This window comes from Maylandia zebra, linkage group LG14, assembly GCF_041146795.1.
Source record: "Maylandia zebra isolate NMK-2024a linkage group LG14, Mzebra_GT3a, whole genome shotgun sequence".
Lineage (NCBI taxonomy): Eukaryota > Metazoa > Chordata > Actinopteri > Cichliformes > Cichlidae > Maylandia > Maylandia zebra.
The window spans coordinates 25,297,422-25,325,207 of record NC_135180.1 but is presented as its reverse complement, the minus strand read 5'-3'; the positions used below and the strand labels follow the sequence as shown (position 1 = coordinate 25,325,207).

The window sequence follows — 27,786 nt, the reverse complement described above, 5'->3', positions numbered from 1 at the left end:
GACAGACGAGTAATTAAAGTAAACTGTGAAGAGTAACACCTTATATTTAATTTCCCATTATGTGTAAAACACGTCCATGGTTTTGTGAGGAAGATTAGAGTCCTTACAAACTCCACACAGGCCAGTAGATTCCAACCCACCGCTAACAGCACTAAGGTTAACACGAGATTCTTAATTGAACATAGGTGTGAATATGAGTGTGAATGGTCGTCTGGCTGTCTGTGTCAGCCCTGTGATAGACAGGCGATCTGACCAGGATGCACCCTGGCTTTTGCTCAGTTACATCAGGATATGCTCCAACTTTACCTTGCTTGACCACAAATTGAATAACCAGTTAAGGAAATGGATTTTGATACATTTGGAAGTTTTCTAGGAAAAGAAGTCATACTGTTGTGGCATTTGATAGATTTTATGTTTTGCCTCGGTAGTAGCACTTCCTGCCTCTATTTTCTGTTTATCCTATTGTGCATGCTTGAATTCCTCCAAGCCAAATATGAACATTAAAGATGTAAGTCACAGAGACGAACTGTGCACAGCATTTATCCGCTTTTCAGTCTTCTGGCATTTTAAAAAAGCCCTCCACAAGCTGACCTTTCCTGAGCATACCTCTCTGTTCCTCGCTCCTGTTTTTCCTCTGACTCACAGCCTATTGTAGTTTTCCTACTGAGCAGTGCTGTTTGCTGGCTGTCCTTGCTTCCCCTCCCCTCACCCTTCATGGCCACCCACACGTCTCCTCAGCCATCCTCCTCGCAGAACAATACAGAGAAGAGGTAACGACTGTAATTGCCACAGTGATAAATTACAAAGGCTGACAAAGTGTGTAACCAGCAGGAGCTGGAGAAAAAAGAAAAATAGATATTTAGATATATTGATAGATGCTTTGATCACATGTATAAGCCATATGCTACAAAACTAGGACAGCAGTTCACTATTTGTCCCATGATTGAGTCCACTTTGGCTCATAACTCTGTCTCCTTTTAATACACATCCTCATCCACAGTCTACGATGCCAAATGCTTACTATGTACATTGGTACATATGGAACCAACACAGGGGGTATCTGCCACATATACACATATTTGAACCCAAGCTAATCACCATGGTTACAGGCCTTTTGGCTTGTGCTGATTGGCCTAGATTACTGCGATGACCCGTGATTGACTCTCCCCTGTGGGTTTCCATTGGCTGTTTGCCCCAGGATGATGATGTCATCTTGTTTGGCAAGTTGCATTGAGACATGCACTACTGGGCATGGAGGGAGAACGCGAAATTAGATCAAAGCTGGAGGTGACAGCTGCAAAATGTTCAAACTAGTGTCCTAAGAGGAGATGTGTCAGACCCAAAGGTGTGTGATTCTCACAGAGCTAGTGTATGATAGCTTTTCACTTGGATCAGCCTTCCTGGTAGATCAGCGGGGTGGCTCAGGAGTATAGAACTGCCCCGCCATCTGAAATAATGTCAGCTATAATCAGTTGAAGGCATTTAAATTGACTGAGAGAAACAAGAGCTAGTGAGATAGTAGTGAGAGAAAATTACATTTAGATGGACTGAATTTCCAGTTTATTCAAAAGGTGTCCTTATCCTGTCTTGGTTGAGCTATTTCTCTAGTCTTAGAGTCTGTTACAATATATTCCTGTCACATCATACTGACAATAAACTAGCATATAAATATTCATCAATTATAAAACAATTTTGAACATCTTGCATCCTTCAGGCCATCTGGTCTTATATGATTGCTGTATTTTTGAAACAAACATGCATTTGTTATGCTCAGCTGTCTGCTCTGCAGCTTCTCTGGTATTTTAGTAGATCTAAGTGCACATCAACTGTTCTCATTTCTGTCATTTCTGTGTTTGTAATCAACAGTATTTGTTTTAAAGCTCTGAAACGCCAAAGACATTTTGTTTGCCTTTCAGTCTTAAGTTCTATAAGTCCCACTGGCGCTTATTGTGCCACCACAGATTGCGAAGTGAGGAAGATTTTAAGAGTCACATATCAAAGGGACGCTTTGGACTCAAACCTGCTCAGATCGCCAACCTTTCCAATTATTTCTCTAGTATGTCTAGTGTTATCTAATGCTATCTAAAGCTACACGCTTATATAATTCAGCTGATCTAAAACCCATTGAAAGAAAAATGGGGAAATGCTGTTGTGTTTCTTTCTAGTTGTATTGATTTCATTCTTTAAAGAGATGATAAACTTACAGTTAACCCCATTGATTCTGTAAATAGAATAATAAACTCAGGGTTTTGAACATAACTGCTTTCTAGAGATACTTCAGAAATGAATCATATGACTTAAAACTTTGTTTTAAAATAATCATACAGGCTAAAATGTAGCGGCTCCAATTCAAATCTGACCTGCTTCCCTTTGCCGTGCGTCTTCCTCTGCTCTCTCCCCCTCTTTCCCGTCTCTTTACTGCTAAACTGTCAAATGTCAACAGCAAAAAAAACAACAACCCACAAATAAAAAAAAAAATCATACAAAATCTATACTCAGCTGTGTCAGAATGAAAACAAATGTGATTTAAGTGAATTTTAAGGTTATTGGTGCCAGATGAGCTGTTCTGAATATTTCAGAAACTGTGGATCTACTGGGATTTTCCAACACCACCACCTCTTAGGCTACAATTTTTATAATGGGCTCACCAAAATTAGTCAACAGAAGACTGGAAAAAAATCTCGAGTCTTGATTTTGATTATATTGAGATGATTGGGTCACATTTTGATATAAGCAGCATGAAAACATGGATCCATCCTGCAACGGTGCATGCCGGTGCTGGTGGTAGTGGGATGATGTTGGGGATATTTTTCTGGACCCCTTTGGGCCCCTTCGTATCAATTAAGCAACATTTGAACATCAAAGCCTTCTGAGTATTATTGCTGATTGTCCATTACCTCATGACCAAAGTGTAGCCAGCGTACTAGCAAGGTGTACTTAACAAAGCGGCCAGCAAATATATAATCTGCTTGTTTTAAGCATCACTTTATTCACTGTTATGCGTAAACATTTTTAAATGGTATTTAGACCATTTATTGCCCATTCAGTCCATTCAGATTCTCCATTCACTGAAAACAATAACACATAATAGTGTTTTGTTTTTTGTATTTATTTATTGATTGATTGATTAGTGTATTCAGAGCAGTGTTTGGAACGGAATTGGTTGTAAATAGACGTCTTTTATAGAAGATGGTGCTTTTTTTTGTGCTTATTCGATTTTAAACAAAGAGTGAAAGTACTAAATGTTTTTAAGATCAGAAATGAAGTTCTCCTGTTGTACATGTAGACTCTTTGCTCTCGATGATATGGCCTAGAGATGCTGCTTTTCATAATCACTTCCATGCTCCACACTATCCAATTCACCTCATTTAAAATGCAATCATCACTACTTTTGTCCAGTGATCCAATGTCCCTGCTCTACAGGTCAGTCTGTATCTATTGCCTATTCTTTCTATTCATCGCGAGCCGTCACTCTGCCTTTCAGGCATCTAACATCTCTCCACTTCATCTGGCTTGTCCCGGTCATCTCATCCAGAGTCTCTGTCAGCCATCTGCTTACTCTGCACCACCGTCTAGACTCCAAGGACCCAGTCATCATCTCCTGCTCTTTGGAACAGCACTGTGTGATGAAACTTTTTAAATACATAAACATTGTATAGTCAAATATTTGCAAAAAGGTTTGCTCTTTTGTTTCAAAAGATGTCTCTGGTATATACTGTACACGTGCAATCATTTTCACAGACAGAATTTTATAAGATTTTACATTCATGCTATTGTTCCATATTAATATATTCACAGTGATAGGAATATGATGATGCTTAGCAGGCATAATGTTTACAGCATTTACTAACTTATTTTGTAGTTGGCGTGCTGACATATGTCGTAGGCAAATCAGAACTCTGATAGCAGTTCCGTTTATGAATGGCCATAAAAACTTATAAGAAGTGTTTGCATGAAAAATAAATAGACTAGATCTAGATAAACTTATTATATTGCAATAAAACTGAAGCCTGTCCTCCCATAGATGCAATAACCCACACCTTCTTCAGACATGCAGATGACAGAAACACACAGTCTGGGGCTGGTCTGGACAAAGTTTACAGGAGGATGAGGTGGTATGAGAAATGAGGGTTTACTCAGGTATTGTTTCAAATTAGCCTAACTGCCAGGTGTATTTATGGGGCTATGGATGGTCTTACTCACCAAGCATGTGTGCAAAACTAGCAATGTTGGTTGCACTGCTGAGTCTTCCTTGGTTAAATAAAATCACTATATTTGCATGCTCACATCTACTGCTTATTCCTCCTGAAGTTGTTTTTATATGTAATTATCTGGGAAATAATATATAGCAGTTTGCAAGCAAAAAATTGTATGTTCCTTCCAAGAAGTCTGTCCTCCAGTTTTGGTGACCACTCCACCCTCTCATCCACATGTCATCCACCTTTTATATACAGTCTAGTCTAACACACGTAACAAGAGGTACTGACGAATCCAGCAGGAAGCAGTGATATCATCACTTCCTCGTGATAACTCTGGACTGGTGGCTCTGGGAAAGAATTGCAAATGTCTGCACATGAGTGGGAAACTGATTCATTTTTCTTTACACTGCTGGAGGGACCCTGATACAGAGCTTCACCACACTGAAAAATGAAATCCCTTTATTGAATCTGTGAGAAAACTGCGAATCCTGATATTCCTGTGATAATTCTACAGTGCAGTTTTCTTTGTTTTGTTTCTGCAGATACTGATTCATCTTTGTGTTTTAGGTAAATTGCTGCAACAACTGAGAATTATTAGAGGCAATTGATTACCTCTGGGATCTCCTACAGCCAAGACATAAGTCTCAGTTTTGGCACCTTTTTTTATATCTACGCAGAAATGTGCATGCAAATATAATGCAAGCGACAGACTTATGTTTTATCACGAAGCTTCGGTTTGTCTGTTTATTAGTATAAAGCCTCACGAGGAGAAGCAAAGCAAAGAGGAGAGCGCTAACCGCTAAAAAGAAAGAAGAAGTGGGGATGTCTATGTATTGTAGAGTTATGGTGTGTGTGAGCAGGTGTGTTTAGCAGGAGGTCAACAAACAATGACAACCCCCCCCCAATCCAACATACTTTGTTTAATTTTCTTATAGGGTGAAGACACCACACACTCAAGTTTATAACCCAAGCAGGTAAATCAGGGAACACACAGTCATGAAACTAATTTTCTCCAACCTGCATGATAAGCAGTATCTTTGTATTGGGGTATGAATAAGGAAATGGCTACACACTGCAGACAAGCAAACCACACACACTCACATGCACATAAAACAGAGGACCACATCTCTGTCCCTCTGCAATTAAAGTGTTAGTCATACTGCACCAAAGGCTATTTCCAGTCCTCTTCCAGACCATTTTCCTCCGGCATCTCCACACCATGTTGTTACCTCTTCCATATTTCTTTTTTTTTTCTCCTCACTCTGTTTTTCTTGGTGACATGGTTGTGAGTCAAAGACTGCTGATGCGGATTATTATTGATGTTTGCCACTATAGGCCAATCTGAACTCTCAGCAGTTGAGGAAGTCGTAAATGTATCTGACTGTATTTTCAAGGACAGACAAAATTGCTCTTTTTCATTCCAAATGCTGCGCACACAAATTTTCACTGAGAGCCAAAAAACAAACAAACAAAAAATCCACTTTGACATTTCTCTTCTGCTTGACATGAGCGCGCAGCAGGCTCAGTAAAACTGTCCTTAAAAATCACTTGAATATACAGCCATCTCACACACCTCACTGTCCTGTCACTCAGTCATAACACAGAGAGGATCTCTAAATAGAGCCCCCCCCCATTTCTTGTCAGTCTTCCCTCCCACACCCCTCAGCTTGCCATAGATCTACTGTTTCTGAGCATGCCAGAATACAGCTGAATGACAGTTCTGCGCAACGTGCCACGTCTGCCGCTGACAAATTTGGCAGCATCTCATTCTCTATCATCTGCTCACACCATCTTCCTCTCAGGCTAAATTCCATGTTTTTCAGCTGGTTTTCCATCCCAAGACCTTTTCTTCCTCGTACGCTGTCATAGTTGTCAGATTGTTGCTTTTTCTTTTTTCTTGTGAGGGTCTATGTTTCCCTTGGTCAAAGTTGCAAACGCGAATGGGTTTTTGTTACATAAACCTACCTTGTGACAAAAAAAAAAAAAAGCACACACGCAAACAACAGCAGCTGGAGGAAAGACATGACACTCACAGCCCAGTCGATTCTTTTTCCAGCACTTGTGACACACTATGAAAGCGGCACAGTGGAAATTTTCTCTGCCCCTCTTTAAATGTGCTTTTCTGAAAATGCCCGACGGGATGTATTGACACAGTGCACATGCCGAGATTGAGACGGTAGCATGAAGTCACAGTCAGATAATTAAAATCTGCAGGGTGCTGAAGACATTTACAATAAATAAAAACAATGATATCATCAGGGCATATGGACTGACATCACTGGCATATTTACATCTTTTTCTGCAGTGTGGCCAAAGCAACTGGGGAATCTGTGAGGGTGAATGGTTGGAATTACAAGTCAGCTCAGTAAGGAGAAGGTGGATGGATTTTTGTTTTGGTTTTTTGGGGGTTTTTTCTAGCAGAAGCAATGCTGGACTGAGTGAACAAAGACCCTGCAGGATGAGCTCATCATTAAAAGCAGTGAGCTCATGTCTTAAAGTGGTAGTCCTAAATAATAATATTTAATAGTATAATAGTGAGCCATACTTTAGATTTTTGGAAACGTTGCATATTGGTTTACACTAACAGTTGAAAGTTTGGACACATCAAAACTATGACTGAACACATATGGAATTAAGTAGTAAACAAATATAGTGTGAAATAACTCAAAACATGTTTTGTATTTTAAATTCGTCACCCTTTACTTTCATTACTGCTTTGCAAACTCCTGGCATTCTCTTGATGAGCTTCATCAGGTCGTCACCTGAAATGGTTTTCTAACAGTCTTGCAGGAGTTCCCAGTGATGCTGAGCACTGACCATAAAGGCCTGATTCGCGCAGTCTCCTCTGAACAATTAATGTAGAGATGTGTCTGCTACTGGAACTCTGTGCAGCATTTATCTGGGCTCTAATCTGAGGTGCTGTTAACTTGTGATTTCTGAAGCTGGTGACTCTGATGTATTTATCCTCAGCAGCGCTTGATGGTTTTTGCGTCTGCACTTGGGGACACATTGAAAGTTTTAGTAATTTTTCTGAACTGACTGACCTTCAGTTCTTGAAGTAATGATAAACTGTTGTTTCTTTACTACTTAAGGAAACTACACTGAGATTACAAGCATTTTGAAATAAACTGGTGTGTAGCGAACAGAATATTAAATGATAAATATGAAAAACTGTGGAACAAGAACATAAAATTAACCCATTTCCTTCAACATAGCTTTCCATTGTCTCTATTTACATAAAACAGGCTGACCTGAAAATTCACTGTCAATGAATGCACATTAAATATATATTATATATTAATAAAGATTAAAGCTCTGGGAGGATCTGGAGTTTACAAGGTCAAATGGGTTTATTGCAAAAGCTCAGACCATACACATTCTCTGCTGAGATAATAAGTTCTATGTTGACTCAGGAGCCAAATTCTCACAGTTCTAGTCTTTGTGTTATTTCTTCACACCCTTCTGTATGTAAAACATGAGGGAAAAATATACAGTATAATGACATGGGTCCCGGGTTTTATGGTGAAATAAGACGCTATAACTTATCCAAGGTAGCTATTAGAGCAAGTGCTGAATGTGTTCAGTCCAAACACTACCTGCATTCCAGAGGCATCAGTAGGCAAAGTGGACCCTGTGGCCTGTTTTACATAAAGGTTTCTAATTCTGTTTGAGAAGTGAAAAGGTGTCACGATGAAGGGTTCCATTAGTCTGTGGGGCTCACAGTCAAACAGCTCGTCTGGAACTAGAGGCTCTCTTCCAATGTGCTATCGTAGATAAAGGAGGGGTTAGATGAGTGTGAATAGATGACTCACAGTGTGTAGGAGCAGGAAAAATAGATTACAGTTCTCTGGACCCTTAAGCTTTTCATTTTATCTCTTATAAAAGTGAAAGAAAGGCACAAAATAAAAATTAAAAAACACTTCTGCTTGACATTGTCAATGCCTATCTATCTATCTATCTATCTATCTATCTATCTATCTATCTATCTATCTATCTATCTATCTATCTATCTATCTATCTATCTATCTATCTATCTATCTATCATAAAACAAGATGGGGTTTATAAAATTACTTGGACAAAGATGATAATAATTGTGATGATCTTTAATATTTTCTAGCGGATAGTAAATTACTCATGCTTGGCCTTTAAGACTTCAAGCATTTCAAACAGGCCACGTGGAGTCTAATAATGCTCTGCCTTGCATGGTGGTAAGTATAATGGAAGATACTCGTGTTAGAGACTAATTGCATGTAATATGACCAGCCTTTGTCACGTCATTAATGAAAGAGCAGTTTACCTTAAATGGTGCTCTTTGAATGCAAGAAAGCTTTCTGGCGTCACTTCACCTGTTTTACATATGAGCATCAGTGAACTTACACTTTCAAATTTCACGCCACCAGGAGAGAATACAGGTTTCCTGTCAAATATCTGAAGCCTCAAGCCTCAGCAGTATCAGGTGAGTCTTAGAAGATTTAGAATTTCATAGTTTTTTGTTTTCTTTTTATTCATTGCATTCTTTGCTTTTGTTTGGAGCAAAAATGAAAGAATTTAGTAGTTAATAGGTGGTGTGTACTTTTACTGAACAAGGTATGGAGAAAACACTTTCTGTGTTAACAGTACATATGCATAGATCTACTGTGTAAAATACTAAAGGTGTGTCCAAATCAACTTAAACTGTCTAAAAATATATATAATATATGTTATAAATAGCTTGCTATAGATAAAATTTTGCATTTAAAAAAAAGCCCTTGGAGTCCACCATTTGATGCTTGTATCCATATGATTTCAAGACTGAATCAGGCAAGGAAAGAGAAACAACAGTCCATCATTACTCTAAGAACTAAAGGTCAGTCAGTCCACAAAATTACTAAAACTTTGAGTGTGACCCCAAGTGCAGTCGCAAAAACCATCAAGCACTATGACTAAACTGGCTCATGTGAGGACTGCCCCAGGAAAGGAAGACCAAGAGTCGCCTCTGCTGCTGAGGATAAATTCATCCAAGTCACCAGCCTCAGAAATCGCAAATTGACAGCACTTCAGATTAGAGCCTGGATAAATGCCACACAGGGTTGCATGGTTCCCACTGTGAAACATTGAGGAGGAGGTATAATGGTGTGGGGGTGCTTTGCTAGTGACTCCACAGTCACCTGACCTAAACCCAATCAAGATGTTTTGGGATGAGATGGACTGCAGAGTGGAGGCAAAAGGGCCAACAAGTGCTCAGCATCTCTGGGAACTCCTTCAAGACTGTTGGAAAACCACTTCGGGTGACTACCTTGTTAAGGTTTGGAAAAGATCACAGTTAGACTTAAAACAGGTCCTTGTACACCATTAAACACATATAAGAAACTTGTGTTTCTCAAGCTGCTGTTTTCTGCCTCATGTATACAGGTGACAACAACCGTGGACATTTTACTATCACACAGCCATGGTCATGGTCAAATTATAACTATGGGCTGTAATGTAAAGTGGTTGCTTTTTGAAGAAAGTCCTAGCGATAGTGCATCTGATAAACTATTCACTCCATTTATTACAAAGGTTTAGTCCACATTAGTTAGTTATTAGTAAATAACTAATGTTTGTTCCCAACACACATTCAAATTCATGACTTTACAATCAAAATGTTGGTCATGTAAATCTGTCACATGAAAAATGTGTTTTACTCCCTTATCATATTAACATTGTAATCACATTAGAATGATATGAATGAAGCATGTGATCACATTAACTCAGAAGTTGAACAAGAGGCTGCATTAAAAAAAACAAGCGAGGTCAGTGTGTTTGTGGGTCTCTGACAGGGCCTCCATTCACCAGAATACAATGGTGCCAGCTAGGACAGTCGCCCTACTGTCCCGTCTGGTGGCCAAACGGCAGAATGCAGAGTGACTTACAGTATGGCTTCTCTTTTTCATTTTTTAGACTTTTTTGGGGCAGGCATACTCATTCACACAGCGCACAAGAGCCTACTCAGTCCAGGAGTGAGTAGAAGCATTCATCAAGGGAAAACAGTGAATATGGGAAACCATTTGGCCAGGAGGGGAGAGGGCAAATTTTCAAGCAAGCTGCACATACGCATAGACACAAATTTGAAGGCACACATTTCCACCCTGTTTTAGCTTCCTGTCAACGGCTACAATGGTATCTGCCTGCAAGCTGTGTAACCCAACCCTATCTTATCAACTGCAGGCTCAGACACAGCCACAAAACTCTACAGTATGTGAGGGAGAGAGAGAAAGAAAGAGTGTGTGTGTCCGTTAGTGTGTTGGTGTGTGTTCCCCAAGAGGCATGGGGAATGAATTCACTTCACAGGAATGCACAGCTGAGTCTGGGTGTCTTTACAACAAAACACCTACTGTATGTTTTTTGATAAAGCTTCTCTACCTTCTCCTAATTTTGTTATCGGTTGTGCTTTCCACTGATTCTTTCCCCTATTCTCTGAGGTAGCAAAAACCCAAAGTTATATTTTTGGATAAAAATAAACAATTTTTAAAAGAATATTTTTTTCTTAAATAATTTCTTTTTTTTCTTCTGACCTTTTGAAAATCCAATTTATGTCACTGCCCTGATCAGGATCTACAGGATGGGTAGAAATGTTTGCTAAGGAAACATCTAATGCTACATAAGTTAACAAACAATGCATTTTCCATTCACAGATAAAGACAGGGTTAGTTGTGGTTACGCTGTGTTAAATCCTATGCAGGCTTTGCTTTCTATTACTGTTTTTTTTTATGAATCTACTCCATAGATGTATAGCACAGTGAGCATTTGGGCTCCTTTCATCCTATGTAAACATGTGATTTTTGTCTTCTTATTGTCCTCTAACCATGCCTGTACCTCTCTGTCACTGCAGCTGTTACAATCTTAAGAGAATAGCTCCATCATGCCCTGGCTTGAACATTTACTCCTTACCGCCTACAGTTCTCTGAAAATAGACAAATAACTCACAGTGGAGCCTGAAAAACACATTTAAGGCTCTGCACCTTGAGACACAGTAAATTGTCTTTAGCCATGCACATTACCATCATATCATCGTGCTCTTAGTTCTCCCTCTCGTTCTCATTTTTCCTACATTTTCTGGAGTGTGTTTAAAAAACCTGATGATATTAAAGAGGATGGAGGACAGGCATAATTAAAGTGAAATGTTAAAACCTAAAGTATCTTGTCAGACACAGATTCTGAGTGTGTGGCAAATGTATTCATCACATCGTCTACTGCAAGCAAGATTGAGCCTTAAGCTGCTAAAACCTCTAGACATTATAAGGCTTAGGTGAAAATGCAAATGATAGTTGTTAGTTAGTTAAACATTAAATGATTTTTCCTCTGATAGCAGCAGAAAGGTGATGCAGTGGCTAGCACTGCTTCACAGCCGGAAGGTCCTGGGTTTTAATCTGAATGCCAGTTTTCCCTGTGCCTGCATGGGTTCTCTCTGACGTCCTCCCACAGTCCAAAGACATGCATGTTAGGTTATTCGGCAGTTCTAAATTGGCTTGTATGTGAATGTAAATATAAATGATTATCTGTTTCTCTATGTTGGCCCTGCTATAGACTGATGACCTATCACCCTGAATTGGATAAGTGGAGAAAAATGTATGTATGCATGATTATATGGATGGTTGTGTGGATGGATACCCAGACAATTTTCTACTACAGAATGTTGCCGGCTTGTGATAACGTGAGAACTGCTCAAGTAATTGTCTGGTGTATTGACAGCATTCGTCATATGCCCTGCAAGTTTTGTCCAGGCAGGAGTATTTTCAGTAGAGAAGCTGACTGTTTTCACACCTGAAGCATACCATCTTCTCTTGTGTGCTGTCTGTGTAAACATCAAACAGTGTTCTGACCTGATTCAACCAACCCTGTTCAGAGTTCATGGACGAACTCTTACAATAAATTGTTCTGTCTGAAAAGAAGCCTGCACCTGAACTATGGCTACAGACTCATCTACAGTGTCTCAAACATCTCTGAAAAACATCATTCAAACTGCAGTCAATAAATACATCGGGCAAAATAAATATTAAATTCAGTATGTATCACAGGCACAGTGATCCTAACCACTGGACTTAATCGTTCATCCTCATTTTATTGATCCAAATACTCAGCCGTAATATGATCTGACTGTGATGAAAGTTGATGCGTACTACTGTATTACATTACAAACCATGAAAATGATATATACCATAGATAAGTGGGTTTGTGCTTGTTTGTGATACCCACAAATCACTGTGCAATTATATACTGTACATAGAAGGAGTGGATTGAGATACAACAGACAAGTGCAGACAGCACCAATTAAATGGTGGTTTAAGTGTGTTGTTGTCATGGTGACTAAGCTAGTGGGCTACCTCTGAAATTCTGTTTCATATTAAATGCCATTGCTTTTGTTCCTGTGCACGTCTCTATTCTTCACCTCCCTCCTCAGTGCATGCATTTTACTTCATCCCCGCCTGTATCTCTTTGACTGGCTGAAAAACATCAAAAACAATCCCAGTTAACCAGCTTTCAAATGCCTTGTCTCGTGCACTGCTTCACTCTTTGTATGTCTCTTTCAGTTTCTCTCCCAGCTGTGCCCTCATCCATGCTGCCACGTTAGACAGTTAGCAGACATTGTGGCACAAGATGCAGTGGGGGTGGAGGATTTGTGCCACAGGGGGTTTACAGTCTGTCTCCCCCCACATTTCTAAAGGAAACAACATGTTTCATTGTTTACCCTGGTGTACAGAGACACTGAGGTAAATGGTTTTATGTGATCTGCCTAATCTGTGAGAGAAAGCCTGACTAGCGGAGAAGCGTGGGAGCTTTGGAGTATTTTGATTTTAGTGACCTTGCACACGCAGGCAGACAGCCACACAGACAGCAATATGCACAACAGGATCATATCAACATTAGCTCCTAAACTTGAAAACATGGATAGATTTTATGCCGATTGTCATTAAATACATACATAAATACAAATACTTTTGTAGTGATAGGGAACAGCTGAGAAGAGACAACATGACGTCATTCCTGCAGTTGGTCTATTGAGAATACAACAAAGAAAGAGGAGCCGCACAATCTAATGTCATGATGTGATATGAAAGTTACCTTTCATCTCCTTTTGGCTACACTTAATTGCGGCAGATTGTTCATGTTTTGTTTCTTATCAAGAGACATTAGTAACTTACTTGGTGAGGGCAATGTTAGTTACTTTTGGCAAGGTCTAAGAAAAAGTGGAAGAGTTGATATTTAATATGATATAAATACACATAGTCAGGCAGATGGAGGGAGAGAAACAAACAGAGGGAGATGGAGAGAAAGAGGCAAAACTTTCTGAAGCAGCAAATTAAATGTGAGCCACTGGATGTGTGGGAAGAATGTATATTACCGGACTTATATGTTACAACTCAGGAAAGGGCTGATGACTCAGAAGGCTGTGGGCAAGTTGCTTTGGAGAAAGATGGAAATCAAGGGATGTAGACAAGTATAGGCAGGCAGGTAGAAAGCAAATCAGCCTGAGAAAAGGAGGAGGGAAGAGCGAGACGAGCAGACAGACTGACAGATGATCACAAGACAGGCCTGTTGGGTATCGCTGTTATACAACAACAGACGTGAAGGTGCAGACTAATTACAATATACAATACAAGTACATGATACAGAGAATAGGCTAATTGTGTGAACGTGTGTGCACTGGTGTCTCTGCTGCCTTTGCATGCGGGATTTATCTTTGCCCAGCAGGCAGTGTTGTACCATATGGTCCACAGAGTAGATATTCCTAAAACAACACACAAACACTCACACTTAGATACAAAGACGTGCAGGCTCACACACGAATGTAGACATTTGCGGAGATACACACACACATGCATGCACGCACACAACGTGATAGAGAGGAAGAAGAGGAAGAGAGAGACAGAGAGTCATCGGTGAGCGCGATAGAGCCATCTGCCCGGCCTGGATTGCTGAGATCCACAAATCACAAACCAAATAATAATTAAACAACAAACTAACATTGCCCTGTGACAAGCAGTGAATTATATTTGCAAATATGCAAAATGTTTGGGCTTACGTAAAATCCAACAGGCAGAACAGACGGACTGAATCAGAGAAAGTGAGAAACTAAAACAATAGTAGCTAACCAAGAGTTATTATTTTTTGTCAGGACAGAGAGTTTGAAATAGCTGAAGAGAGGACAAGACGCCCTCCGTGAACTCACTTCAGACAGTAGGTCCTCCCAGGGGGGGACTGGCTGGAGGTCCACTAAGCCCCTCGGAGCCCATATGGTTTGAGGCTTACAGACCCTGAAATGCCACGTGAAGGCAAGCCCACAGGAAGAAGATACAGGGGTAACTGGGTGGTGTTTGGGGAAGGGTGGTGGGGTTGGGGGTTGGGGGGACTGGCAGCATGTTAAGAGCGTTCAGAAATGTGAATGAAGGGCGTATTCTAGGGAAAGCGCAAGTTACAGTTCTGTGTTTGCGCATCTGTTTGTTTTTGCTTCAAGGTTTTAGTGCGTTTGATTGATCGGCGTGACGTGCGACACGATGGAATTTATGTATGAGCTTGTGTGTGGGGATAAATAAATAAAGAGCAGTAATGACCGTATGTCATATGATCTTACTGCACAGTGACACTAATGGCATCAACAGATAAAATTCTCCTTCTGCTATTTAACAAACTGCCACAATGGAATGACAGACGTGCTGCTTGGGCTCCTCCTATCTTTAACACACCTGTGTTTTCTCCTCTTTCCCCTCCCTCTGTCATTTATCTTACACTCTGGGAAAAACTATAACATTTAGGCCTATTTGCCATCTTGGAGGATTTTAACTAAACATCGCAGTTATCAGCACGACAACTCAGTGGTGTAACGAAAAGGATGCGAGAACTGTCAGGGCGTAGTATACGGACTATTAAGCACACAAGTACCTCGATTGCTTGCTGTATATATATCAGTACCCAGAGGCGTTTTAGACTTAAGTCACTGTGGAAACACTTTAAACTGCTCGTTGAACATGCCGGTTCCCATGCTCATTTTGTTCAACAAGTCATTATGTTCTCAATCCTAAAGATGGACCCAGTCTGTTATCTTGGAAATATAGAGTGGTTATTAATAATGCTGACTAAATAATGCTAGGAGTTTGTGCTTGTACTTAGATACCTCTAAGTAATCATCACAATGGGCTCTTTATCAAACTCTCTCTATTTCTAAGTTCAGCTCTTTGGTGGGACTAGGGTATTTTCAAGTGGCCTTAAATACTTGGAAACACCTGAGTCCCAATAAGGGACTGATATGTTAAATTAATTCTTTTATACAAGAGTTAGGACAGCATTATTTTCTTATGAATTTATTGCCATTTTAGAAAAGTCCTGCTAACCTAATCTGGTGGCAAATTCAATAAACAGTTTGAGATCAGGAAATCTGGTTATTTGCTTTCTTGCCAAGTGTTAAGTGAAAACATCAAATGCAACTGGTACTCTTAGCTTATCATGCAGAATGGAAATGGGCAAACAAAAGCTTCTCCTCAAAGTAAACCACTATGTCCACGGCTCACTTCACAAATTATATCTTGTTTGTTTAGCCCAATAAAATTGTACAAAGTAATGATTTGTGGTTTATGATGGGGTTGTGTGCTGGACTATTTCTTGGCAACACACGGTGCCTTTTACAGAGTCTTGTTATCACGTACCCAGCCAGGAAATCGTCCCGTAGATAACCTCTTAGCTAAACACAAAGGTTAAAATGGTCAAAAATGGTAAAACTTCAAAATACAAAAGTTTCTCTTTAATCAAACGTTACCATGCCATCAAAAAACATGTTGATGGCAACATGTTTTTACTAAATCTGGACCCATCGTGGAACATTTTAAAGGAAGAAAACGGTGACAAGTAAGAGAGGATAGGTTTAGACATGCCCTGGAAGAGTGAAGGGAAAAGAGCAGCACAAGGATCGACACTGAGTCACACAACAGGACAGGAAGTCTTAGATGGAAACACCCTTCCTTCCTGTCAGTGCACTGATCACCAACACTGGACACCATTCAGTCTCACATCAGATGACACATGTGGCAAGTATTATGGCGTACAGCACCACGAGTTGTGCTGTGTAAGTGTGCCGCTTACATGGAGTGGTACTCTTCTATGTGCTGCTTCTAGTAGCCAAATTGTTAAAACTCAAGTCTGACGCTCTGTCTCCACGTGAAGCCGCTCAGTGTGAGCCTCTCAGGGAACAACATAGTTTCTTTTGGGAACATTTCAGCAGCCAGACAATGAGCTTAAGTACAGGTTGATCAGCAAATTACTCCCTAGCATAGCAATGGGCGCCAAAGGCAAGAAGAAGAAAAAAAAGCAAGTTCCAGATTTATGAGCAGCTCCCAACTGTCTACATGCTTTTCAGTCATATTATTGTGCCTGCAGCACAGCAAGATTTGCATTTGAACAGACTGCAAATATCATTTTAACACCTTCTTTAAATGAACTGAGGAAGCCTGGGTACAATTTTCACAGGCAGATATTGGCTAAGTGAGATCACACTACTAAGAGTGTGATCTGTTTATATGGAAGAAAGAAAACAGCCAATGGCTACAGTGTCCTCAAATTAGATATTAACCACGCCCGCATAGCATAGCTCCACTATTATTCCTGTTGTCACGACAAACTCCGGGATGTAACTCTGATTCTGAGATGTTAAGAATTTCTGGAATTTGTATACAAGCACGAAAGATAAAGACACTATTAGCAATTACATTTCAATTAGAAAATAGACTGAGTCATATACTGTATGAGCCGTGTTGACTGTATATCTTATCAGGGATAGCATTTGGCTACGTGCACTTTAAGCTCTGGTTTAAAGCGAGTCAGGCCTTAAAGGCAGATGAGTTAAAAAGGCAGGAAGTACACCAACTGAGGGTCTGCACCAAGGCCTGTTAGATAAATAAAGAATATTTTCAACTGTGTGTCATCCAAAGCTACTTTTACATAGCCCATGAAAAGCAGGCTCATGTTTTGTTCTGTCTTAAGCAGTATTAGCGTGAACACAAGCAGCTACGTTTGTATAAGAGGATCCTAATTCTATCACCAGTTTCACACTTTTCCAGTGACAGCAATGTGATGCCGGGGGACAGAAATAAGGGAAAGCTACAAAAAATAAACAAACTAATAGCTCATAGGAGCCGTGCAACTTTCAAAATGTTACAAACACGCAAAATGTTACAAACACAATCACCTTGCAAATGTGTAATGATGAAGGATATCAACTGTATAAGGCTTCAACTATCCAAATGATGTGATTTGTAGGGAAACACTGAATGCTAACAGATGTTGTTTGCAGAAAGAAAAACTCCCCGGGGCATGTTTAGAATAATTGCACCAATGAAACAATGTGACGTCTTATTCACTTACTGATACTGACTTGTTTTTGTTTTGCTTTTTCATTTGGCCTTACACTGCAATGCAACACTGCTGGCTACAGAATAGCTGAATCCAAAGTCCACTGATGTGGGTCAGTAGACTGGAGACTCCTGGTGTCATAGGAGACTTCCTTTTCCACAGCTCCACACAGGATATGAGTAATTTCCTCTGAGCCTAGCCTATCCAAAATTCTCAGAATTCAATTCAGTGCAGGGGGTCATATCTAGGGCATCTTTAGGATAACATGTAATGACAGCTGTGTGGGCATTATGCACATGAATGTAGGAAGAACGAGTCAGTCTGAAAACAGGTAAGATTGAACATGTACACTCTGTCCTTTGTCAGCACAAAAATATCACAGTGGTTTTGGTGAAAATGAAAGAGACTGATGTGTGACTCATGTGGTAATAACACAGCGCTACGTGTTAACACTGATTTGGCTGTGAGGTATGAATATTTGTTTCTGACTGCTGTGCTGTCACACTTACTTCCTGCAGTGTTGTGTTTGAGTGTCAGACAGATACGCTGGCATCCTTGGGCGGGGCTATTGTGCAATTTTTACAATGTAAACTCAGTGAACACTCAACTCTGCCACACGCTTCCTGCCAAGACCAAATATGGAAAATATTTCCGTAATGTAAACAAACACACTCTGGTTAGGATCCAGAAGGCAATTTGAAATTGTACAGTAAGTTTTTAACTGTGTGGGTGAGCTGGTAATGTGATGCTTATGTGAAAGCTTGCAAAAACATTTTGGCACTGTCAAACCATTATTACCACATTTTGGACCGAAATAGAACCTCACAAATCTTCTCTCCAAACTGACAGGAAGATAAATAACAACAGTGTGTTACACATATACTACACATAAAAACTTCAGGTCTTCTGTTTGTAGTTGCTCTCTCCCACAGAGTTCTTTTTCTGCACTTCGGTTGGTGAGGTTATAAAAGAGCTGTTGCATAAACCTGCCTCAGGAGGAAAGTTTGATGATAAATCTGGACGTTTAACAGGCACAAGAAAAGTGACCAATGGAGAGCTGCAGAAGAGACGTTAACAGACGTCAACACCCTAAACTGAAACACTTAGGGTGTTCGTTGTCAGGCACATCATTTTGACATGAGGGCAAAGTATCACTAGGAACGGGTGGTAGAGTTCACTGCACACAGCGTCATGATGTGAATAGTAGGGAACTCAGCTGAGAAATGGGGTAAAGATGATGTAAAGAGGGGAATAAAAGTGGCTCGTAAATGGGGGAGGAAGGTCATGGATGTCATGCCATGTTAGTCAGAATTTTGAATCTGCTGTTATGACAGGAGGGCAAAGCCAGTGTGGTAGGACACAGTCACATGACCCAGCATCAGGCCTTGGATGTCACTTCTTCCCACAACCACATTTCTACCAAATTGGGGTGACTGGGAAAAAAAGGAGGGCAACAGAAGATGACAGCGAGTTGTGTTTATGTGAAACAGCAAAAATTCTGGAACCATGCTGGATTTACAGAACTGAAAATGCAGAAGAATGATTATATAATTGTTGGAAGACAAGATGTCTTTCACCAGAAGAAGCTAACATTAAGCATTCCCAACAAGCAGTCAGCTGCACTCAGTCTTTTCAGAGGTTTAAACTTAGCCTAGGCTATAACATATTTCTCCATGTTGGGCACATCAGAGAGCCCTAAAACCCACTTAAGCCTTTTTCCCACAGAAAACCGCCGCTTTGTGTAGTCTGAAAACAACACTGCTTAGAGAAGACGATTGCAAAGACAATTCCATCTAAAAATTTAGTTGTTTTAATTGGGCACCCTGATTTTGGAAATCCCAAGGCAGCACTAGCTGGTAGATTTTAAGAGGTAAGCAGGGATTTTATGCATAAACTTGGTAATGGGTTTAAAAATAGCTAGTCCAACCCAATCCAGATCTAGTGATAGCGTGCTGTAGCTGATTTTGCCCTAAGATCTCTATGTGATGTTGCTAGCAGTGGTTAAGGGGTGTGGGTATTATTGTATTAGAAAAAAAAAATCTCCATAACCTTTATCACAACTAGTAGTTTAAACCTTTAACTGCACTCTGTGGTTTCACCCTAGACGTTCCAGCATCACACAAATAGCACGACTTGGCCACGACATCAGCTTGCCTGGTCGAAATGTTGCATCATGTGCCATTCCTAAACATCTGATCAAAGAATGAAACACACAACCAAGAAATTATTTAAGGACATTCACTTCCTGTAAGTCATCTGAGAGATAAGCCAGCCTGTCAGCCAAGCATTAAACCACACCCAAACCACAGTAGCTTCATCTGAAGTCGGTCGTAGAGCACAGACGTTAGTATCAAGTTTGAGCTACTCGGGTCAGAGGTAAAACTGACTTATCAGAGGTGTTACTGAAGGTCTTAATGCTTATTTAAGAACTCATTTCTTCAGCTCTGGATTTTAATTATATAAGTAATTATACCTACAGAAAGATCAAAATCCATTGTGCCATGCCACCACACAATCCATGACCTGATTCTTCCCCCATCATAATTAAAACACTGAATGAAACTGAGCTCAATTACAAATCCGGTCCTTAAGCATTACTTGTCCTCGCTAACACCGCTGAATAAAATCTATTAATCCACACGAGGGACACTGCAAGTGACTAGTCCTGTCTGACTGGCTCCTTTGGCCTACTTTCCTTTTCAGATCGAGCCGTGGTGCGATCCGAGGCAACTGTGCTATGATTATCTAAAGATGGATATAAGGAGCAGTTTGACTGCGTGCCCAGTGGGATCAATCTTGTGACACAGTGGGGCGGTGTCTGGGGGGCCTGTTTAGACAAACCCTGGGCTCTATCTTTTATCCTTTATCACAGCTGCTCATTCTTTCTCTATTGTTGTGTTAGTTGTAGCCTCTGGATCACACAGGGTTCTATCGGGGCTGTGATCAGAGATCTTTAGCAGATAAAACTCAAGGCCAAAGTACTGAAATTAAGCATGCAGAACACATTTATACCGCTTCTTATCATATCACGACTTCTATCCTTCGCTCTTTTATTTCAGGCTAAAGACATGTCCAGACATTACAGTTAAAGGAATGAGAGGAATGGGAGGAATTCTGGGGCATTCCCATCTTGGCAGAGTCACCTCTGAGCGAGAAGGCCACTCCCTGAATTACAGGCAGAGTTGAGAGAAGGAGATGATTTGCCATCAGTTTACCGAACATCAGCCTGTTCAGTAAACACAGACAATGAAAAGTAAAGAGGTTAGACTTCAAAATTACAGCAATATGTCTAACTTATGAGTGTTTCAGAAGCTGCTGTTAATACTACCACAAGTAATGCCAGTTCAAGGAAAGGTAGAAGAACACGTAAAACAACTGCAATGATTTAATACATGGTTGATCAGGAAACTATTAGGTCTAAACCAGTCTACTGTTCCTGCTAAGGAAGTTAGTACATCAGAGGAGGTGAGAATAGCTTAAGTGTAGCGTATATGTGCGTGTGTGTGTATATGTGTGTGTGTGAGTGAAAAAGAAAAGGAAAAAAACAACCTTTAACGGTAAGACAAACATGGACATTCCTGCGTTGTTATGGTAATGCCCTGCACAAAAGGAAATAACACTGTCACACAGAATAAATTAACAAATGCTGCTGCATTTAAAGCGAATTAGACTTTTTGTTTGTGTTTCGGTGTGTTTGTATGAGGGTCAAGTGAGCAAGCCTAATAAAAGTCAAATGGTTTTCAGAGCATATTGCTTTAGACAAATATAGTACACAAGAGGCACATCTGCCAAGAAAAAAAAAGGCAAAACCGCTCTCCTGAACACAACAGGGCCTCAAAAATAGCATGATGATGCTGGGAGAGAATGAGAAGCCTGTAATTCAACAAGGAGCCTATATAGTGATTAAGTCCCATGTTAAAAGAAAAAAAAAAAAAAAAATGCAAACACACACCACCCACTCTCACTGGCTCAGTTGCAACATTTCCTGTCAGAGCTATTGCTTCCAACAGCAGAAGAAAAAAAGAGAAGTCTTGCATCAGTGCAACAAGCAGCACACTTATCTTAATCATTAAGAAATCGATATTTTTGCTTTAATGCAACCAGAGCTGCATATTCAAACCTTACAATTATCTTTACGCTCCAGAAATTCTCTTTAAAGTTCAGTCATGCTTCTTGTCATGACCTAAGAAAGTATATGTTTGTGGCAAATGAGAGAAAAGTGCTCAAACAAACCGGCACCCACCCTTCCTCAGCCGACAGTCATCATTCCAGCAGTGACCAAACTCTCACAGGTCACGAGGCCACCCTGAACAGCCATACCACATCCCAACCCCCTCCTTGACCATGGCAACCACATCACATGACTATCACTCATGACCGGGAACCGCTGACAAACTGGACCGTCTGTAAACCTGCGCCACTGATTTCCTGCCGACTGCAACTGAAACCTTTAAAAATAGGCAAGATGTGAAGACAACGCGACAACTCAGGTATTCAGAACGTGACGACAACAGCAACAAAGTGAAACTGGATATCTGAACGGCTGAAGCCAATTCAACCCTGAACGCGGAGATAGCACCAGTGCTGAGTTTTGAACAAAATGAAGGAAGTGAAACTTTCACCTTCTTGCTCCCTAGAAAAAGACAGATAAAAAGAAGCTGGAACTCGACGGGCCCTTTTCTCTACAAAGGGCAAATTCTTCTACTATCAGATGTTTATACCACAGCAAGAGATTGAAACTGTGCAGCAATAGCAGCAACAGAGGAGAGTGGTGTACATTTACAGTAACTGGGGCACTGCTGTACAAACTCCTGCCATCTCATCCACTACCGGTTCAACAATATCATTTCAAGGCAGAGTTCAGTTTCAGCTCTGTTCTTACCTAATTGCACAATCTGTATCAGGGCCTCAGAGGAAACATGCTATTATCCTTGACTTCACATAGATAACACAGCTGGAAAGTAGCCACGGCTTGTGGTCGATCGGAGGGGAGAGTCAAGAACTGCTATCAAGAGCTGCGCAAAAACAAAGCTCTTCTGCACACGCTCAAACCGAACATTAACGTGTGAAGATGTCGTTTCAGCTTCAGGGGTAAAAATTTAGAGTACGTGTGTGTACACGCTCAAGCTGCTTTCACTCACACGGGCAAACTTGAAAAGGAATACGAAGAATATTTATACATACATATATATATGTAAAAGATAGCCAATAACTTACTATTACTTATTCAATACAAGTTAAAAAGCAACAAAACTGAGGATAGATTTTTGTGTGACATATTTACCTAATATAATGGAAAGCAGAAGAGCAGACTAAGCAACCTGATTACTCGTCTGTTTTCTCATACACCAACTACAATGTCATATCAATATAAAATTTTCAGAGCGAGGTAAAAAAACAAAAACATTTTAATACCACAGTATTGATCTCAGCCTCATCTGCTGTGCAGCAGTGTTCAATTGTAGGTGTTAGAAGTAATATTTGCACTCCACTGCACCCCTGGCTCGCCATGCCCCACAGTCACATGGTATTGGCAAAGCCAAAGAATGCATATGATACCAGCGCTTACAGTGGCTACCAGGCATAAACACACGAGCAACGGTGATGAGCAGGAGCGTGCGCTCAGATTGACAAGACACATATAAGAAATGCTGCAACACTACAAACATACTGTGCAGGCTGAAAAATCAGAGCTCATCCACTCTCAAAGACCGGACTTTATGCGAAGCTCGTCTTGTGTGTGTTTACTCTCTCCCCCACCTCAAGTCATGCTGTGGTCTACCAGCCAGCCGGGGCTAGGTAATCCCCGTAGGTAAACAGAGGCAGAACGGTGGCCTGCTCACTCATACCCGCCTCTCCACATCACACCACAGCACCCACACACACTGCAGCCAGGCTGAACCTCCGGACTGGAACATTGCTACACCCACACAGTTAAAAAGAGATAATTCCCGGGTGTAGCATTGCCCGGCCTCTTCTATTAACGTCTGTGAAGATGCTGAGTGGATAGAGAATCCAAGTCCATTTTGTTGGTGAATCCAACCAAATTCACCTACGATGATTGTGCAGCTACTTTACTAGTTTAAAAACAAAACAAAACCCCTAAATCCCAAAGCTTACTTTGTAAGCTTCATGTAAACACAAAGGAGCTACTCATCTCTTTCAAACTAGTCATGTATGTACGTTCTATTATCTTTCAGTTTTTTTCATTTTACGTAACAGTGGTCCCTGTCTTAACCACATGACAAGTTTTGTTTTTAATGATGAGAATCAACAGCGGTAGAAAGCCAAAGCTTGATTTCTGAAGCAATGAAAAGCAGCTTTCATGTTTCCACAAACGCTGCAAGAAGCTGAGCTTGTATAGCTGCCCATCGAGTTTGTGACACAAAGAGCAATAAACACCAGCAATTTTGCAGCGTTTTCATATTGTAGTTCTATTTCCTGTTAGGAGTAGGTCCACCACACATGCTGAACCGTGAAGCAGCTCGTGTAAATTTGGGTTGTTTTTAGGGGGGGGGGTCATGTTACTGTAACATAAGCACACTGAACATTTACTTTGTCAGCAACAGCTTAATGCAGGGTTTTCTAGTAGCCAAATTATTTGTGTGCTTTTAAGCAAACCTCAGCTGCTGTTTAAGCTAAATTCTTCACCGAACTTCTCGTGACATGTGGTGAAATGAGTAGATGTCCCCAAAGAAAAAGAAAAGAAAAAAGAAAACACAGCCTGGGTTCTTTTTTAAAAAAGCCATTTGTATTAAGTCTTTTTTTTTTTTTTTCAAAACAGCCAACTGTTAAATGGCTGGTCTGAAATTAAACTTACAATCAGGTTAGATTTGTCAATGGTACATTATCACATTTCCTGTTAAAAACAACAAAAGGAACAGAACAAAACAGAACTCCTTTGAATTGATTGGCCTGGAAATTAAGTGTCGGGTGTTGTGATCATGTCTAAGGGGTTCCAGTACCTGTGCATTTCAAGACATGGGTTCATCCAGACCAAGCAGACATTGCAAAAATTAACACCTTAGACTTCAAAAAGGCCAAAGTAAAACAAACAGAAAACTGCCATTCCATTCAAGAGAAGCCTGCTGTAGTTTTTTTATCGTCAGCTTCCATCCTTACGACACTATCCAGTAGAAGAGTTCACTAGTTTGTGGATTGTGATGTTGAAGGGTTGTTTTGGTTGTGGGTTGGCACTAAATCTGAACAGCTGATTTGTTTCGGAAAGGCACTTGACACAAGGGCGATCGGGTCAGTGTCCTTGTGTCACTTCAGTTAGGGTCCTCTCACACACTTAAAGAGAAAGTGAAGTAAAAAAAACAAAAAAAACATGAAGTGGCACTCGTCACATTTTCTCCACCACCAGAGACGTGGCGTCAATTTCTTCTGACTTTGGAAAAGAAAGCAGGATTTGGAGTGTTGTGGAGCGTTGCTCCAAATTTGATCAGGCGGCCCAACTCTTTATCTGTCCCAGACTGTGCAGTTACTTAACAAAATATATACTCTATCTCCCTGTGTTCTTCTCATACAGAAATATCCATTTATGAGTTTTCTTTAAGTGTTTCTTTCCATCTTTTCCATTGGGATGTAGTTCCAGTTGGAAGTACAGTTGGAACTGGTGAGGAGGGGGGGGGATGAGGCTGAAACTCTGGATCTGACACTGTGTTGACATCAATGGCGGACACCGATCGTGCAGTACAGATACTCCAACCCAGCAGAATTCCTGAAGAGTGGACCCCTCCCTGTCTCAGTTGCTCCCCCTCCTCCTCGTCCCCCTGCAGCATTCCTCCCTTCATTTTCCTCCAAGGCCAGGGCGAGACACGAAGAAGAGCTCAACAGTACAGACTTGCTGCAACACACTGCCACAAACAAGAAAGGCGGAGAAAAAGAAAGTGTCATGAATGAACTAGAACAACTTCTAGGGAAAACAGATTTCCTCCAAAGCTAAATCTAATCTCGAACTTGCTGACTCTTGAAATGTAGGCCACACAAAAACACTGGAATCTCCCTGTAAACCCCATTCTGGAATATGGCATTTGGCAGTTCTTTTAATAGCTCCGAACTGTAGCTGCATCGATTGAGCCACAAAAGTTTGTAAACCTAATTAAGTGTGCCACTGGCATGCCCCATCCAGTTCTGCAAATGAATCAGACTTCCCCTATCTGCTTAGCAAAACAATGGACTGCAAGTGTCCCACTGTACGTTACCGGTAAAAAGTACTGCTGAGTTTTTATAGCTAAGTACTGACAAAAAACAAACTTCAGGCTACGCATTAAAATGAAGACACGTTTAGCTTACATCCGGTGCTTTGCTGCTCGCTAAACAGTACTTAATGTGGACAAGTTGGTAATAAGTACGCTGTTTATATATAGTTCTTGTCACTGCATTGAACAATCAACCGTGTCAGGTTTACACTTTCGGTGTATGGTGTTCCAACTTACCATTGCAAACTTAAAACCGAGCAAAGAAAACTTTGTGATTGTCCATTTTCCTTAAAGAATAACACAAGACGAGCAGCACTGGTCGTCGCCATTTGGTGTTGAGGCATAGTTCATCTGTCGGACTATTTCTGCAAACAGTTCGTCCACAGAGCTTTTATTTTTGGCTGAAGTTTCCATGAACGGGCAGTTCCATTCGTCCGCCAGAGCCTTCCCTTCACCGGACGAAACCTCCCTTTCCCCCTCCAGGTCCACTTTGTTTCCAACCAGAATCATCGGCACTCTTTCGTACCGTTTCACCCGAATAATCTGATCCCTCATCGGTTTGATGTCCTGGAAGCTCTGCTGGTTCACCAGGCTGTAGACCAGAATAAAACCCTGGCCGTTTTTGATGTACAGGTCTCGCATGGAGGCGAACTGCTCGGTCCCAGCCGTGTCCAAGATCTCCAAGACGGACGGAGAGGAGTCCACCTCGATCTCCTTCCTGTAAAAATCCTCTATCGTGGGGTCGTATTTTTCTATGAAAGATCCCGTCACGAACTGGACGGTTAGTGCCGATTTACCAACGCCCCCGGACCCGAGAACCACTACTTTGTACTCTCTCATGGTGCCTAAAACAGCCGCCGCCGCTGCTGCTGCTGGTTCCTCTCCGCTGTGAGCCCGCTAGCCGCCCTGCTGGGTTTCAAACCGCTCACCGTTGCACCTCCGCCAGCACTTTTGTACGGGCTCCGGTCGCTGAAAACCGGGCGTGGCTGTCAACTATCGCCGTTCAGGAGGTGAATACAGTTGTTTTGCGCCCACGCTCACCATTTGTATTGTGGCATGCTGAGGTCCCGAATACAGCCCTACCGGTTCTTGAGCAAGCTTCCCCCGTTTTCGTTCAAGTAGCCACCGTGCGTCCGTAGCTTTCTTTTTCACAATCAAGTCGAATGTAGCGGAAAACAACTGCTTCCTGTTTGCACCTTCAAAATAAAAGCGCTATATCGATCCATGCAGTAAATCTCACCGTATTATGTTTTTACCACTCATCGAATACATTATCTTTTTTTATTTAAATCATATTCAATTTAATTCTAGATGTTTTTATTGCTAATTAATCGTTTTAAGGAATTTATCACAGACTCCCAATCTTAATGCTTTGATTTCCGGTGTGAGCATACTAACTTCTGGATACCTGACAAAGAGCCTGCCCTGCCTGCCCACACTCGTCACGCAGTCTGCGTCTTACGTCACTCAGTAAATACTCTGGCCAGTGTTTAGTTAAAGGTGCAGTACGGCTGTTATCGCATAGTCAGCGTGGTTGATAGCCTCAATACTCATACAGACTTGCCACACCTTAGTTTCGACATCACTGATCTTTGGGCTTACTACCGCTTGACTCATTCTAAATAACTTACGGGAAAAGCCAGCCTTTTGTGATTTCTACACACAGCTTGTTGCGTATCCATTAGCAATGATGTTTTTCCCCCTTCCTCTCATCACAAACATTTCACTAGTTTCAATATTTCCAACTAGGATTTAACAAGTCAAGCTGAATTACAATATAAGATGTTAATTATGATAATGATTAGGAAATATGTGGCCGACGTGCTGGTTGTGCTTAACGAGGGAAGGGCATAGAGAACAATGAAATGCCTCATGTGAGACGTGAACCCCCCACCCCCCTATATGTGACACATTGGAGGGCTTTCGTCTCCAATGTGTTTATTTTTTATTTGTTTGTATAGAAACCTCGAATCAGATAAATCTTAATTTCCTTGTTCAGCAACTTGGTTCTTTGGGCCACTTT

The 27,786-nt window shown here is 41.0% G+C and overlaps 1 protein-coding gene across 1 annotated transcript; it reads right to left on the bottom strand.

Moving 5' to 3' along the window:
* Positions 1-24,288: 24,288 nt before the first annotated feature.
* Positions 24,289-26,926, bottom strand: LOC101465519 (ras-related protein Rap-2b). The gene is made up of 2 exons (XM_004543554.4): positions 26,001-26,926; positions 24,289-25,418 (listed from the first exon to the last, which is right to left on the bottom strand). The coding sequence occupies exon 1, from the start codon at positions 26,601-26,603 to the stop codon at positions 26,052-26,054; it is 552 nt and encodes a 183-aa protein (XP_004543611.1). The 5' UTR covers positions 26,604-26,926; the 3' UTR covers positions 24,289-25,418; positions 26,001-26,051.
* Positions 26,927-27,786: the final 860 nt, after the last annotated feature.